This window comes from Mobula hypostoma, chromosome 19 (genome assembly GCF_963921235.1).
Source record: "Mobula hypostoma chromosome 19, sMobHyp1.1, whole genome shotgun sequence".
NCBI classification, from domain to species: Eukaryota; Metazoa; Chordata; class Chondrichthyes; order Myliobatiformes; family Myliobatidae; genus Mobula; species Mobula hypostoma.
The window spans coordinates 18962062-18979382 of NC_086115.1; the positions used below are offsets into that span (position 1 = coordinate 18962062).

Sequence of the window (17321 nt, forward strand, 5' to 3'; positions counted from 1 at the left end):
GGTGTAGATTTAAAGTGAAAAGTTTAGGATTTAAAGGGGACCTGCAGGGCAAGGTTGGTGGGTATATGGAACAAACTGACAGAGGAAGTGGTAGAGTGTAAAATTACAATATTCAAAAGAAATTTGAACAGCTGCCTGTATAGTAAAGGTTTAGATTGATGTGGGCCAAATGCAGGTGTGAATGACTTGGACCAAATGGCCTGTTACCATGCTGTATTGCTGTATAATTCTATGACTCTGTGGTAGCGACAGCATCATATTCCCATATGCTCAATATCAATATGTTCACATTCCTTACAAGTCAAACCCCCTGTATTACAATACAAACAATTTAAGCTTGCGTTCTTCTGATGTCCCATGTTATACTTAAGTTTGTCCTGCCTCCTAGGATGGTGTACTTTTCTTTTGATATTTGACTACAGCTCCCTCCCATCCAAACATGAATTCCTTCCTACCATATATTGTCCTGTTAAATTAGTTTAACCCTTTAGAACAGCACTGGCAGACTTCCCCATAGGAATGTTGGACACTGGTTTAAATGCCGTTTCAATGATTCAGAAATCCAATGCCTCCCTCTTATATTAACCCTTTAGCCACACATTTATTTCACCTATTCACATACTCCTGTACTCTCTGGCACATGGTATTAAAAGTAAAACAGATATTATAGTTGTAGACAATTTACCTTTCATTCTGAAACCTAAGTCCACATAATTCACATTATAGAATCTCATCCTTTTAGTTATAGTCATTCAGCACAAGCAGGCCTTTGTTCATACTGACCAAAATGAACTCATCTATACCATCATCTGATCAGCCAATGCCTCTCCAAGTGTAGATTAATCCTGTTCCTCAGAATTAATTTTCCAGTAAACTTCCCTACTACTGATGTTTGTCTCACTGGCATTAATCACCTGGCTTAATGCAGCTGACCTTGTTTAAAGGTATACAGTTTGCTATTCTTCAGGCATCTGGGACCACACAAGAGGGAGATTGAGTGGGATATATAAAAGCAGACAACAAAAAAGGAGGGTTGGAATCTGTGGGGATGGGGGATGGGAGTGATAAGGAACTTCAGGGCAAATGAGACAGGTGAATTGGTCGGGGAGAAAATAAACAGTATTTTGCTCAGGCTGTCTTGCTCTGGCGCATACTGATCATGGCCAGTGCCACAACAGCTGCTTCAAAATGTTGACTTCAGCTATAGACAACATAAGACCTTAAGACGTAGGAGCAGAATTAGGCCATTTGGCCCATCATGTCCTACCATTCCATCATGGATGATATATTATCACTCTCAACCCCATTCTCCTGCCCTCTCCCTGTAAACTTAGACATGCTTGCTAATAGAGAACTTAAACCTTTGCATTAAATCTATCTAATGACTTGGTCTCCACAGATGGTTCTAGCAATGAATTCCACAGATTCACCACACTCTGGCTAAAGAAATTCCTCTTTATCTCTGTTCCAAAAGGATTCAGGATGTCCTGAACTCTCCCAAAGTTGAAAACATTCTCTCAGCATCCTCTCTTTCTAGGCCTTTCAACATTTGATAGGTTTGATGAGATTCCACTCTCCCCCACCCCCAACCATTCTTCTAATCTCCAGCGATTACAGGCACAAAGCACTAACCATTTTGTTCTTAGGTTCATTCTTGCAAAATCACCTGCAGACCCTTTCCAATGCCAGTGCATCCTTTAGAAAAGGAGTCCAAAACTGTTCACAATACTCCAAATGCAATCTGACCAATGCTTTATAAAGCTTCAGCATGACATCCTTGCTTTTATGTACTAGCTCTCCCGAAACGAATGCTGACATTTCATTTGTTTTCCTTACTACCAACTTAACTTGCAAGTTAACCTTCAGGGAATCCTGCACGAGGGCTGCCAAATCCCTTTGCTCTTACAATTTATGAAATTGCTCCCTGTTTTAAAAAAAATAGCCTGTACGTTCCCTAACCTAACCTATAGGCATAATATGATTGGGAATAGTCAGCATGGCTTTGTCAAAGGAAGGTCATGCCTTACGAGCCTGATTGAATTTTTTGAGGATGTGACTAAAATATTGATGACGGTAGAGCAGTAGATGTAGAGTATATGGATTTCAGCAAGGCATTTGATAAGGTACCTCATGCAAGGCTTATTGAGAAAGTAAGGGGATCCAAGGTGAATTGCTTTGTGGATCCAGAACTGGCTTGCCCACAGAAGGCAAAGAGTGGTTGTAAACAGGTCATATTCTGCATGGAGGTCGATCACCAGTGGTGTGCCTCAGGGATCTGTTTTGGGACCCCTACTGTTTGTGATTTTTATAAATGACCCGGATGAGGAAGTGGAGGGATGGGTTAGTAAATTTGTTGATGACACAAAGGTTGGGGGTGTTGTGGATAGTGTGGAGGGTAGTCAGAGGTTACAGCGGGACAGTGATAGGATGCAAAACTGGGCTGAGAAGTGGCAGATGGAGTTCATGGCAGATAAGTGTGAGGTGGTTCCTTTTGGTAGGTCAAATATGATGACAGAATATAGTGTTAATGGTAAGACTCTTGGCAGTGTGGAAGATCAGAGGGATCTTGGGGTCCGAGTCCACAGGACACTCGAAGCTGCTGCACTGGTTGACTGTGGTTAAGAAAGCATACGATGCATTGGCCTTCATCAATCATGGGATTGAGTTTAGGACCCTGGTCAGACCCCACTTGGAGTACTATGCTCAGGTCTGGTCGCCTCACTGCAGGAAGGATATGGAAACCATAGAAAGGGTGCAGAGGAGATTTACAAGGATGTTGCCTGGATTGGGGAGCATGCCTTATGAGAATAGGTTTAGTGAACTCGGCCTTTTTTCCTTTGAGTGATGGAGGATGAGAGGTGATCTGATAGAGGTGTATAAGATGATGAGAGGCATTGATCATGTGGATAGTCAGAGGCTTTTTCCCCAGAGCTGAATGGCTAGCACAAGAGGGCACAGTTTTAAGGTGCTTGGAAGTAGACACAGAGGAAATGTCAGGGGTAAGTTTTTTACGCAGAGAGTGGTGAGTGCGTGGAATAGGCTGCTGGCGACGGTGGTGGAGGTGGATACGATAGGGTCTTTTAAGAGACTCCTGGACAGGTACATGGAGCTCAGAAAAATAGAGGGCTATGGGTATCCTCAGTAATTTCTAAGGTAAGGACATGTTCAGCACAGCTTTGTGGGCCAAAAGGTCTGTATTGTGCTGTAGGTTTTCTATGTTTCTATATTCCATATGCCACTTTTTAGCCCATTCTCCTAATCTGTCTATGTCGTGCAGATTCTCTGCTTCCTCAACACTATATACCCTTCTACCTATCTTTGCTTCATCTGCAAAATTGGCCATAAAGCCATCAATTCAGTCATTTGACATATAATGTGAAAAGTAGCAGCACCAACACCAACTTCACAGAACACAATTAGTCACTGAGTCACTGGCAAACAACCAAAAAAAGCCTGCCCCCCGCCTTTATTCGCACTCCTTGCCTTCTAAAAGTCAGCCAATCTTTTATCCATCCCAGTATCTTTCCCATAATACCATGGGCTGTTATCTTGATAAGCAAATTCATGTGCAGGATCTTGTCAAAAAATCCAATAAACATCCATTGACTCTGCGTTGTCTAGTTAATAGGTGCTGTAAACTTTATAACAGTTGTTTGCAAACTTTCTGTGTGATGTACTCATTTTACTTTGAGATAACAATCACTGTTGCAGTGAATTTTTGATCCTGTAAATGAAACTTGTGTATTGCACACTGATGACATTATTCAGTGCACAAATTGAGAAGTGGAAAGAGCCTTCATTAAAGTAATAGGAAGTGCCAACCGTGACCCTGGTTTCCCAAGAGTCAACTACTGAACAGGAGATGGTGCCCTCTTGTTTCCAGGTGTAGCCCACCTTCTTGGTGTATACTTCCTCTCTCAGGGATGAGGTCTTTGGAGCTTCTGTTGACGTTTCTGTGGCACTGCACTTTTATAGGATGGGGTTGCTAGCCCCATGCCCCACTCTCCTCCTTTCACAGCCAGCTTGCAACTGTCCATGGTGGAGTTATGATAAATACATTTGGGAATTAAATATTCTAGAGTACTTGATGTATAGGAAGGAAAAGCATTGCAGAAAAGCTGTGGAGGTATGTCCTCAGTAATTGCCTTGATATTAATCAAAACCACTTCATTGCCAGTTAGTGAAACATACCAGAATTGATTGTGGTTCAGTGAAAAGCATAAAGCACAGGACAATACCATAACAGGCAACACAATAGGAACCAATAATTTGCAAAACAATGTTGCAACCAGCCATGAGCAATCAACAAATAGCAGAATGGGCAAATGCGCAAATGTCAGTAATCAAACTTAAATAAATGTTAATATATGAAGAGACTAAATAATTATCAACAGAACTAGGAGAGCATGAGAGCTGAGCAGATGGAGTTCAACACAAAAATGATTTTCACCTTGGAAGTCAAATTTGAAGGCGGAATACAGAGTTAATGGCCTGATTCTTGGCTGTGTGGAGGAACAGAGAGACTTTGGAATCCATGCTGATAGATCCCTCAAAGTTGTTAGAAAAAATAATAGGGTGGTTAAGAAGGCAGATTGCCTGCTTCCTCAACACAAGATTCTGCAGAGGCTGGAAATCCAGAGCAACACACACAAAATACTGTAGGAGCTCAGCCTGTCAGGCAGCATCTATGGAGAGGAATAAACAGTCAGTGTTTCAGATAAACACCTTTCATCATGATTGGAAAGGAAGGGAGAAGAAGCCAGTATGTGATGGGAGAAGAAAGGAGTACAAACTAGGTGATAGGTGAAATCAGGTGAGTGGGGAAAGTGGAATGAGGTGAGAAGCTGGCAGGTGATAGGTGGCAATGATAAAGGATTGAAGAAGGAAACTGATAGAGGAGAGTGGATCATGGGGAGGAAGGGCACTGGGAGGGGAGATGATAGGCAGGTGAGGAGAAAGGAGGATGTAAGAGGGAAGCCAGAGTGGAGAAAGGAAGAAGAGGGAGGGGGGGACTAAATTAAAGTTCATCCCATCAGGTTAGAGGCTACCCAGATGGAATATCAGACAATTCTCCTCCAACCTGAGAGTGGCCTCACCATTGCAGTAGAGGAGGCCATAGACTGATAGTCAGAATGGGGATTGGAATTAAAATGGTTGGCCACAGGAAATCCTGCTTGTTGCAGATGGAGTAAGTGTGCTCCTCAAGGTGGTCACCAAATCTATGCTGGGTCTAACCAATGGAGGAGGCCGCATCAGGAGCAACGGATTCAATAGATGACCCGATTTGCTGCTGATGAGAACATAAGAAATAGAAGCAGGAATAGGCCATCTGGCTCATGAAACCTGCTCCGCCATTCAATAAGATCATGGCTGATCTGAACATGGAGTCATCTTCACCTACTTGCCTTTTCCCCATAACCCATAATTCCCCTACCATGCAAAAATCTATCCAACCTTGTCTTAAATATATTTACTGAGATCGCCTCCACTGTTTCATTGGGCAGAGAATTCCATAGATTCACCACTCTTTGAAAAAAGCAGTTTCTCCTCATCTCTGTGCTAAATTTACTCCCACAAATCTTGAGGCTATGTCCCCTAGTTCTAGTCTCTCCTACCAGTGGAAACAACTTTACTGCCTCTATCTTATCTATCCCTTTCAACAATTTTATATGTTGCTATAAGATCTCCCGTCATTCTTCTGAATTTCAGCAAGTACAGTCCCAGGCGACTCAATCTCTTCTCACAGTCTAGTCCTTCATCTCTGGAATCAACCTGGTGAACCTCTTTTTCACCGCCTCCAAAGCCAGTATATCTTTTTTCAAGTAAGGAGACCAGAGCTGCACGCAGTAATCCAGATGCGGCCTCACCAGTACGTTATACAGTTGCAGCATAACGTCCCTGCTGTTAAATTCATTCCCTCTGGCACTGAAGGCCAATATTCCATTTGCCTTCTTGATAGCTTGTTGCACCTGCAGACCAACCTTTTGCGATTATGCTAATGTGTTACCTTACCGGGAACGACTCTTCGGAGCCCTGATTCGAGATGAGTCAAAAGTTTAATGGACAGGTGTAGCATACTGGCTATTTGCAGGAATACATGCCTGGAGGGAAATTCGTGGTGAGAGATGAATGGACAAGGGAATCATGGAGAGATTATATTCCTGCAGAAAGTGGAAAGTTAGAGTTGGGGAAGGTAAAGATTTGTTTGGTGGTAGGATCCCAATGAAGATGGTGGAAGTTGTGGAGAATGATGTGCTTATGCTAGGGCTCAAGAGGTGGTAGGTAATGTCAGGAAGAACTCTATCCCCGTTAATGCTGCAGGGTGAGTACAGATGTCTGGGAATTGGAGGACATGCAGGTGATCAATGGTGGAGGAAGGGATATCGCATTCTTTGAAGAAGGAAACATCTCTGATCTTCTAGTAAGCAAAGCCTCATTCTGGGAACAGATGCTTTGGAAACCAAGGAACTTAGAAAAGGGAATGCCATTTTTACACGTGCAGGAGGAAAGGTCTAATTACAACTGCTGTTTTGAAGAGCCCACACTGGTATGTCTCCTGTAAGGTTCTTTAATTCTTAACAATCTTAACTGAAGGAAACATTCGGTAGGAAATGCTGTTATCTCCACCACTGGCAGCTTGAGCTCAATGGATTTAAATCCATTCCTGAAAGCTTTCCATTTCTCTCGTTCTTTACAATACTACTTAAAATGTATTTCTTTAATCAGACTGTGAAGTTCTGAAATGGTGCTTTATTTCATGACTGGGTGACCATTGATAGAGAATGATTGGTATTATCAACAAACAAGTGAAGAAACATACCACCATGATGGTAGAAGGGAAACTAACTGACTTTTTGTCTTTTATCATCTACTGGTTGTGATGTTACTCTTGCATCTAAGTACTTCTCATTCATTGTGCATTAATAACTTTCTAATCATTATCTCATTTTTTTGTAAGGTTGCTTTCTCCTTGTGTAATTTACATTTTCTGTTCAATCAACTATTTCCAGTTATTCAGATGTTTGTTTTGAATCATTTTCTTAAATACTGGCATATGCACATTTAACTCTCTGAGTACTGTTGATAAAGATAGTTAAGCTGTGTTAACATTCATAGGGTAACAGCTGCTTAAATATTGCTCCTTAATTGCATCCCTATGTTTAAAAAGGCATAATAGTTATTCCTGCTGATCTGGAACTAGATTTCATATCCAACTCGGAGGGCATATTTTCTCCTCTAGTCTTTAACTGGCTCTTGCAATGGTTGCTTAAACCCGAGAATTCAATTCTGTGTGGACAGTGGGTGAGTGATAAGAGAATGCACAATGTAGTTACTGTTAATTCCTAGTATGTCGGATCATATCCATGTCAACCAAAAGAAGATGCCCATTCTCATTTCCATTATAAACTCTCCATCGAGTCCTTGTCAATGGGTGATCAGAGCATAGTACGTCAAATCATATTGTGCATGAGAATATATGAATACAATCAGAATCAGATTTATTGTCACTGACATATGTCATGAAATTAGTTGTTCTGCGGTACCATTTATTTAATATACCTAATCATGGAAAATAATTAGTACTCAGAGTGTTAAAAGAGTTGTTGTTCACCAGTATTTTCAATGTTGTACTAAAAACGAAAGCCATTTGCAGTATTCAGACTGGAGGAATAATTGGGATAAATACAAAATAACAAAACAACCAATTAAGCGAAAATATTGCTGTGTCGGTACTCTGTCTGCTAGAAAAGAATTCCCTTCAGGTTTTCTGGCAATTAGGACAAACAATACTCCAATAAAGTGGAGACTGCAGATGCTGGAATCTGGAGCAAAACATAGTCGCTGGAGAAATTCAGCATGTCAGGCAACATCTATGGAGAGAATTGAACTGCTGACATTTCAGGTCCAGTCCCTTCATCTTGACGAAAAGAAAGAGGGGAGATAGCCAGTACAAAAAGGTGGAGAGAAGGGATGGAGCAAGTGGTGGGTGGATCCAAGTGAGGAGGGCGATATGCAGGAGGAGAGCGAATGGGAATGATGTCAGAAGTAGGAATGTGCTAGGTGGAAGTGACAAAGGGTTGAAGATGATGCAATCTGATAGGAAAGGAAGATAGAGCATAGAATAAAGGGATGGAGGTGGTGGGGGATGGGGTGAAACCATTGGAAGGTGTCTGGGTGAAAGGCAGATGGAGAGAGTGGGAAAGAAAGGTAAGGACCAGGCAGCTCAGGAGGAATGAGGAAATGGAAAATGGAAACAGGACAGAGGGGGAGTAGTCACCGGAAGCTTGAGAATTCAGTATTCATGCCGCCAGGTTGGAGATGTGATAACATGGACATCAAATTCGAGTCACAGAGCACTATGGCACAGTTTTCAGCACAGAAACAGGTTGTTTGGCCCATCTAGTCCTCTTGAAACACACCTGGACAACTCCCATCCATGTACTTACCTCAATCTAAATTCTCAAAGTTCTTAAAATTTGAATTTTCAGACTTCCGATAACTGGCCCCATTCTGTCCCTTTGCCCCTCTCTTCTTGAACTACTTGATACCCATCACCCTATCTCTTTCCCCCTTCCAACTTTCTCCGTATGCCCATTACCCATACTCTTTTCCCACTGGTTCCATCCCCACCTTCCTCCCTTTATCACATGTTCCATTGATCAGATTCTGTTATCTTCATCCCTTTTAAATCTCCTCTGTCTTTTAGGGATAGGTTTGTTTTTACACAGAAAGTGATTGATATTTGATGCATGCTGCCAGAGGAGGTGGTGAAATCAGGTACATTTACTTTGTCTAAGCAGAGTAGATGAAGACAAACTGGCTAAAAAAAAAATCAAATGCTACAAGGACAAACATTATTTCAACAAGTAGTTTGGGATGATTGTGTAAATCTTACCCTGGTTTGTCCTCTCAAAATGCAACACCTTGCCTGCATTAAATTCCATCTTCCATTTCTCAGCCCATTTTCCAGCTGGTGCAGATCCGCTGTAAGATTTGATAATCTTCCTCACTGTCCACTACACCCTCAATCTTGGTGTCATCCGCTCATTTGCTGATCTAGTTTACAACATTATCATCCAGATCATAATTATAAATGACAAATAACAATGGACCCAGAACTGATCCCTGTGGCACACCACTAGCCACAGGCCACCAGTCAGAGGAGCAACCACCTACTACCGCTCTCTGGTTTTTCCATTGTCTCCAACTGTAACAGATTTCCTTCCTTTTGTTCCACAAATCCCTTGCAATAAAGGCTAACATAGTATTTGCCTTCTGAATTCAAGATTTTACTTCCATTTTTACCTTCCGCATCTCATACCCAGATCTCACTGTATGCCAGCTTTCATCAGGTACTATAATTTGACAAATATTCCAAAGTCACCGAGTCAGTCATCACAGAATCAGGCCCTTCAGCCCACCATGTCTGTGCCAACCATCAAATATTCACCTTTAATAATCTTGTTTACCAGCACTCAATCTGTAGTCTTGTATATCTTGGTAATTCATGTCTAAGTGTTCTTAAATGTTGTGAGAGTAATTGACTCCCTCTTCTTGCATGGTGCGTTCTAGATTGTCACTACCCTCTGGGAGAATCAGTTCTGACTTGTATCCTTTCCTCGTCATTTTATTTATCAGTACAGCCACCTTCAGGTGTTCTTTGACTTGTACACCAAGATCTCTCCATCCCTTATTAATCTAGAGGGATTTACCACTCATTTTGTATATCCTACCTTTATTGGTCTTCCCAAAGTGCATCATCTCACATTTATTAGGACTAAATTTCAATTGCCATTGTTTTGCCCATCTTATGAACTGAACAATATTGTTCCGTAACCTACCAGTTGAGTTTCAGTCACTAAACTGTGCTAGTTTACTACTTGGTGCTAAGAGAGTGTACAGATTCCTAAAAAGGTTTTGCATATTATATCTTGAAGAGGATGTACAAACCAAAACATTTTCTAGTGTACAGAGAAATACACAGCCTACTGCTAGATTTTAAAATGAAAGATTTATTTGTAATAGTTGAACTCCATAAACTCCATCCAGTCCTAATCCAAGTGGCTTCTTTGTGAACATGTTCATCTGTTTTTTTGTTAACATTTGACTGTTCAATTTTATGTCTGTTTTGTAATATTTCACTCCATACTTATAGTAACTAAGAGACGCAAAGCTCATCTGCGTCGACTGGACCGGAGGTGGACTCTGGGAGGAATGTATAACCGGCAACAAAACCCAGGTGAAAAAAGGCCCATGCCCTTTTAATTCAGTTACTGGACAGAAAGACTGAACAGTTTGTGCTTTCTCTAAAAGGCTGACTATTCTGATTTATTGATTGTGAATGCATGTATTGTGTTTGTCTCTGTGGCGCTCTTTTAAAAGTTTCTGATGTATTTTTGTCTGATCTTTCACACACTATGGTTTCTGCACCTACTAGAGTGGATGGTTAAAGATCAGATTGCTAGCTTGAAAAGTTGGTTCTAATAATAGAATAAAAGCAAGATCAACTGATAATACAGTTATAGAATTATAATATTAGTATATCAAAGAAACAGGCCATTTGGCTGTTAAATTTATGCCAGTACTGAAGGAAAATGTTGAAATAAGTTTGTTCTTATGATTCAAGCATTATAAAATGAATAAAAGGTTATATTTCTGACCGTGAAGTCACCATGTGCATCACAGAAATGACAGGTTTGATGTGGCTGAGACCAAGTTCTTGATACAAACTGGAAAATTATTTTTTCTGAACTTTTATTAAGAAATCTCCTTAGTGATTTTTCTCTGCTAAAGTAAAATGCAGATATTTTTCTTAAATGAATATTGCTCTTTATTTCCTCACTGCTTTTGGAATCTAACTGGTTTGTGCTCACTCTCTTCAAAGACCTGCTTTTTTATAAAGACAGGCTTCTAATTACTTTCAACACATGACCAAAGTCCATCAGATTTAAAGAATCAAGCATTACAAGTCCTCTGGAGGCACGAGAGACGGCTGATGCTGGAAAACTGGATCAGCACACAAAATGCTGGAAGCACTTGCTGGTCAGACGGCATCTGTGGAGGGAAATGGGCAGTCAATGTTTCAGGCTGAGCCCTCTTCAGGACTGGAAAAAAAGGAGACTGTGTGTATTAAAGGCTGGAGGGAGGGGAAGAACAAGTTTAAAAGTTTCTGCTACCTGCTGCAACTACCTCCTTCCTCATTGGTTCTACTGCCACAGACTGCTGTTTTTTCTCCATGCTGAACTTCTGCTACTCTGAGCACTTCCCAGTGCTTGTAAGCTTGGCCTTCTGCTCACATGTTCAGCCTTTTTTCGCCGTATTCTGATCATGTTCCTATGCTGTTCCCTCCTCCCCAGACTCTGCCTCTCTCAACTCATTCCATTTCGTGTTGAGCTCCGTCCCTCCTGCCAAGTTCTATGATCCTTTCCTATATTCTATTCACCAACCCCATGTTCTTCCCTCTTTCTTCCTGGCTTTCCTGCATTTCACGGTGCCTTCAAACAAACTCATTACAGCGCAGCTCATGGATATGATTAAATACTCCCATTTTGCCCTGCTGCAGCTGAGAATCACAATTCCATCCAAGGTCTGTACAGTTAATCAAGATATTTTAATGCGATTGAACAATCTATCGCTGCTTAAAATTGATGAAAGTATGTCGATTGTGGCCATACTTCTCGTAGAATTCTTGAAGGAAATGTGACTGTCGTTCAGGACAAAAAAAAACAGGATTTTTGACTCCCAATGCCGACTATATTGCTGGCAAATATACAGTCTCTAGTAAATAAAATTGATGATCTCAGAGGGACTTGAGGATAGCTTGTGTCCTCTGCTTCATGGAACCCTGGTTAACCCTCCTGTACTGGAATCAGTGACTCGGATTGACGGGTTCACTATACACCATCAGGATTGGACTTTCAAGTCTCTCAAAAGCAGAGGTGGAGGTATATGCCTCATGATGAACTCCTCTTGGTGATCAGTGTGACAGTGATGTCCCAATTCTGCTCCCCAGACCTGGAGTATCTTGCAATGAAGTGTCGGCCATTTTAGACTCTGCGAGGGATTTCAGCGATCATTTTACTTTACTTTATTATCGCCAAACAATTGATAATAGAGCGTACAATCATCACAGAGATATTTGATTCTGCGCTTCGTGCTCCCTGGAGTACAAATCGACAGTGAATAGTAAAAATTTAAATTATAAATCATAAATAAAAAATAGAAAAGGGTAAGTAAAGTAGTGCAAAAAAAACCGAGAGGCAGGACCAGATATTTGGAGGGTACGGCCCAGATCTGGGTCAGGATCCATTCAGCAGTCTTATCACAGTTGGAAAAAAGCTGTTCCCAAATTTTGTGCATTCCACCTTAGGCCAATGTCAAACAGGCTCTAGACGATCTGAGCAATGTGTTCAGCAGGCACAAAACAGCACACTCTGATGCCCTCACCATCATTTTGGGGGATTTAAACTAGGCCAGCCTGAAAAAAATCACTAAATAATTATCATCAACAAATCGCTTGTAGTACCAGAGGAAGCAACGCACTGGACCACTGTTACACCACCATCAAGAGTGCCTACCATGCTATTCCATGCCCACACCAGAAAGTCTGATTATCTGGCTGTACTTCTACTCCCTGAGTAGAGACAGAGAGTGAAGACTGCAGCACCGGTATTGAGGACCAAGGGAAGCACAGGAGTGGACTGGACTATATTTCGAATCTGGATGAGTGTGCCACAGTTGTTACCAACCTCATTAAAACCTGTATGGATGAGTGTGCCACAGTTGTTACCAACCTCATTAAAACCTGTATGGATGAGTGTGTGCCTACGAAAACTTGCTGTACATTCCCAAACTAAAAGCCATGGAGGAAGTTTGTTATCTGCTGAGGGCTAGATCTGTGGCATCTAAGTTTGGTGACCCAGGCCTGTACAAGAAAACCAGGCATGACTTGCGGAGGGCTATTTCAAGAGTGAAGAAACAACTCTGAGTGAGGTTGGAGGCGGAATCGGATGCACATCAACTCTGGCAGGGTTTGCAGGCCAATACTTCCTACAAAGCAAAATCCAATATCATGAATAGCAGTTAAGCTTCACTACCAGCTAAGCTCAATGCCTCCTATGCCTGTTTTGAAAGGGAGAATCTAACTACAGCTGTGAAGATCCCTGCTGCACCCAGTGGCCCTGGGATCTCTGTCTCGGAGGCCAATGTTAGGCTGTCTTTCAGGAGGGTGAACCCTTGCAAGGTTATAGGCCCAGATGGAGTACCTGGTAAGGCTCTGAAAACGTGTGCCAACCAACTGGTGGGAGTATTCAAGGATATTTTCAATCTCTCCACAAAATAACCTGCAGATGCTGGGGTCAAAGCAACACTCACAACCGCTGGAGGAACTCAGCAGGTCGGGCAGCATCAGTGGAAAGGATCGGTCGACGTTTCGGGCCGGAACCCTTCGTCAGGACTGTAGGGGTAAGGGGCAGAGGCCCTATAAAGAAGGTGGGGGGAGGGTGGGAAGGAGAAGATTCAATGTCCATTTAGGAATCAGAAGGCAGAGGGGAAGAGTCTATTCTTGAAGCACTGAGTGTGTGCCTTCATGTTTCTGTACCTCCTTCCTGATGGTAACAATGAGAAGAGGGCATGTCCTGGGTATGGGGGTCCTTAATAAAGGACGCCGCCTTTCTGATGTACCGCTCCTTGAATATGTCTTGGATACTATGGAGGCTAGTACACAAGTTAGAGCTGACTAATCTTACAACTTCCCGTAGTTTTTTTCAGTCCTGTGCAGTAGCCCCCTCCCACTCCCCCCCATTACCAGACATTGAACCTTCTCCAGCCTTCTCCTTCCCACCCTCCCCCCGCCTTCTTTATAGGGCCTCTGCCCCTTACCCCTACAGTCCTGACGAAGGGTTCTGGCCCGAAACGTCGACCGATCTTTTCCACGGATGCTGCCCGACCTGCTGAGTTCCTCCAGCGTGTTGTGAGTGTTATTTTCAATCTCTCACTGCTATGATTGGAAGTTCCCACCTGCTTCAAAAGGGTAACAATTATACCAGTGCCCAAGAAGAGTAGTGTGAGCTGCCTAATAACTGTCATCCAGTAGCACTTCCATCTACAGTGATGAAATGCTTTGAGAGATCAACTCCTGCCTCAGCAAGGACCTGAACCCATTGCAATTTGTCTTATCGCCACAATAGGTATATGGCAGACACAATCTCAATAGCCCTTCACACAGCCTTGGATCACCTGGACAATACAAACACCCATGTCAGGATGCTGTTCGTTGACTATAGCTCAGTGTTTAACACCATCATTCCTGCAGTCCTGATTGATAAGCTACAGAACCTGGGCCTCTGTACAACACTAACTGGATCCTCGACTTCCTAACCGGAACACCACATCTGTACGGATTGGTAATAATACCTCCTCCTTGCTGACTATCAACACTGGCGCACCTCAGGGATGTATGCTTAGCCCACTGCTCTGCTCTACTCTATACCCATGAGTGTGTGACTAGGTATAGTTCAAATGCCACTTATAAATTTACTGATGATACAATCATTGTTGGCAAGATCTCAGATCGAGGCAAGAGGGCATATAGGAGCGAGATATGCCAACTAGTTGAGTGGTGTTGCAGTAGCAACCTTGCATTCAATGTCAGTAGGATCAAAGAGCTAATTGTGGACTTCAAGAAGGGTAAGATGAAGGAACATGAGCCAGTCCCCACAGAGAGATCAGAAGTGGAGAGAGTGAGCAATTTCAAATTCCTGGGTGTCAATATCTCCGAGGATCTAACCTGGTCCCAACATATCGATGTAGCTATAAAGAAAGCAAGACAGTGGCTATGTTTATTAGGAGTTTGAAAATATTTATTTTGTCACCTAAAGCACTTGAAAACTTCTATAGATGTACTGCGGAGAGCATTCTGACAGACTGCATCACTGTCTGGTAATGGGGGGGAGTGGGAGGGGGCTACTGCACAGGACTGAAAAAAACTACAGGAAGTTGTAAAATTAGTCAGCTCTAACTTGTGTACTAGACTCCACAGTATCCAAGACATATTCAAGGAGCAGTACATCAGAAAGGCGGCGTCCTTTATTAAGGACCCCCATACTCAGGACATGCCCTCTTCTCATTGTTACCATCAGGAAGGGGGTACAGAAACATGAAGGCACACACTCAGTGCTTCAAGAACAGACTCTTCCCTTCTGCCTTCCAATTCCTAAATGGACATTGAACCTATGAACACTACCTCACTTTTTTAAAAAAATACATTTTTTTGCACTTTTTAATTTATTTAATCGATTTATAATTAATTTATTCACTTAATTTATTTATATACATACATACTGTAATGGATTTACTTTTTTGTTCTGTTTTCATGTATTGCATTGTACTGTGCCACTAAGTTAACAAATTTCACGACATATGCCAGTGATTTAGCCCAATCTTCTATGTTCTTTGCTTCTCCTCCCTCATGCTCTGCCCTCTCTTCATGTTTTAGCTTTGATGGACTTCATTAAAAGAAATAAAGCCTGTTCAATTAGTTTGTGTCCTGGAAATGTTGAGTTTCCAGAATCAGCAAACAATTCCAATTGATGCAGACTTGCATATTCTGAAATTAGATTTTTGGTTTTGTTCTTCATTCTTGGTTGCTCATCATTGCCAATGGAAGCTTGCTCTTTGGCCTCAGGTTTTTTTTTAAGCATGAGCTATTTAAAAGAAAAACAAATGATGTAATGCTTCAAATCTTTCATTTCAAGATGGTATTCACATAACTGAATTTACGAGCTTTGTGTATGCTAACAATTCAAAATAATCAGAATTGCTGTAACTCAACAGCCACTTCTTGAAATAGAACATCAGTTTCACAGACAACAGCTGTGCTGTGATATGGGTTTGCATTTTATGTAAGTTGTATGTGGCCAAATACCATTGGTGCAGCATGGAATTTTGTGTATGTACTTCCTTCTGCTCAGACTGCAATGCATTACACAGGATCAATGTTTGTACATTAAACTAAAGGTTATTCTATTACTGAAGAATCATCTTCAGAGACAGATGTACAGCAGTGAAACTGGCCCTTCAGCCCACTATGTTCATGCTGACCTTTTTGTCCACATAAACAATTCTGATTTGATCTAATCGCATTATGACTATATCCTTCCATGCCATACATATTTGAGTGCCAATTCAAATGCTTCTCAAACAGTGACTGTATTTTATTACCAGCTTTCTGGCAGCATGTTCTAGGTATCATCCACTCTCTGTGGGGGAGAGGGGGAACTTACCCCTCTATTTCCCTTTTAAAACATTTTCCTCTCACCTTAGACCCATGCCGCCTTATTTTTGACCCTCTGCCTTATCTGTACCTCTCATTTCTTAGATAATTCTGTCAAGTGAGCCCTCGGCCTCCTTCACTTCAGGAAGAAACAAGCCCATCTATCTATTACATCCTTATAGCTAAAGCCCGTCAATGTAGGCAACTTCCTAGAAAATTTTCTCTGCAATACAATCACATCCTTCCAATGGTGTAGTGGCCAGAAGTACTCACAACGCTCAAATGTCTCCTAGCCAGTGTTTCTAAAGTTGCCACAGGACAATTCTTATATTGCTTGCCTCTGGGAAAACAAGCATGACCTGTGCCTTTTTCACCACCTTATGAACCTGTGGATTTGGACATCTGGGTCTCCCTATTTGTCAACATTCCTTACTGCCATACTATTTATGTGTATGCCTTAGCCTTATTTGGCTTTCCAAACTGTATCACATCACACTTGTTGGAGATTAAATTCCATGCTCACCTCAACTTTTCATCCGATCTATATCCTGCCGCAGAAAACCTTCCTCACTATCCATAGCACTACTAATTTTCATGACATCTGCAAACTTATTGATCGTACATTCCCAACTTTGATCTCTGAGGTACACCCCTTTACAGACTTCCGATCATAAAAGTATTCTTTCACCACTACCCTCTGCATCCTAGCACCAAGCCAGCTTTGGATCCAATCAACTGCTGCTGGTAAGATGGCACCAGCAAACAGTTCACTTCATTTCCCTCCATTCCTTTATTATCTAATTAATCAAGTTAGCGAGACACAACTTCCTCTGCACAAAGTCTTTCTAACTATTCCTGAATATTTTCTGTTTTTATATTTCCTGTTTTCAATATCTTGAGAGTCCAAGTCCACAGTTCCCTCAAAGTTGCTGTGCAAGTTATAGGGTGGTTAAGAAGGCATATGGTATATTGTCCTTCATTAGTTGAGATTTTGAGTTCAGAAGCCACAAAATAATGTTGCAGCTCTATAAGACCTTGATTAGACCAC

At 41.8% G+C, this 17321-nt stretch overlaps 1 protein-coding gene across 4 annotated transcripts in view; it reads left to right on the plus strand.

Moving 5' to 3' along the window:
• sh3pxd2aa (SH3 and PX domains 2Aa) overlaps window positions 1-17321 on the plus strand; it is a 309816-nt gene that overhangs the window by 238903 nt on the left and 53592 nt on the right. For 3 of the 4 annotated variants that reach the window (XM_063071466.1, XM_063071468.1, XM_063071469.1), the window contains one exon: window positions 10157-10240. The exons of the other annotated variant lie outside the window; for it this stretch is intronic. In XM_063071466.1, coding sequence (XP_062927536.1) covers window positions 10157-10240 — 84 coding nt within the window. The remainder of the gene's footprint in view (window positions 1-10156; window positions 10241-17321) is intronic. 4 annotated transcript variants of the gene reach the window in all.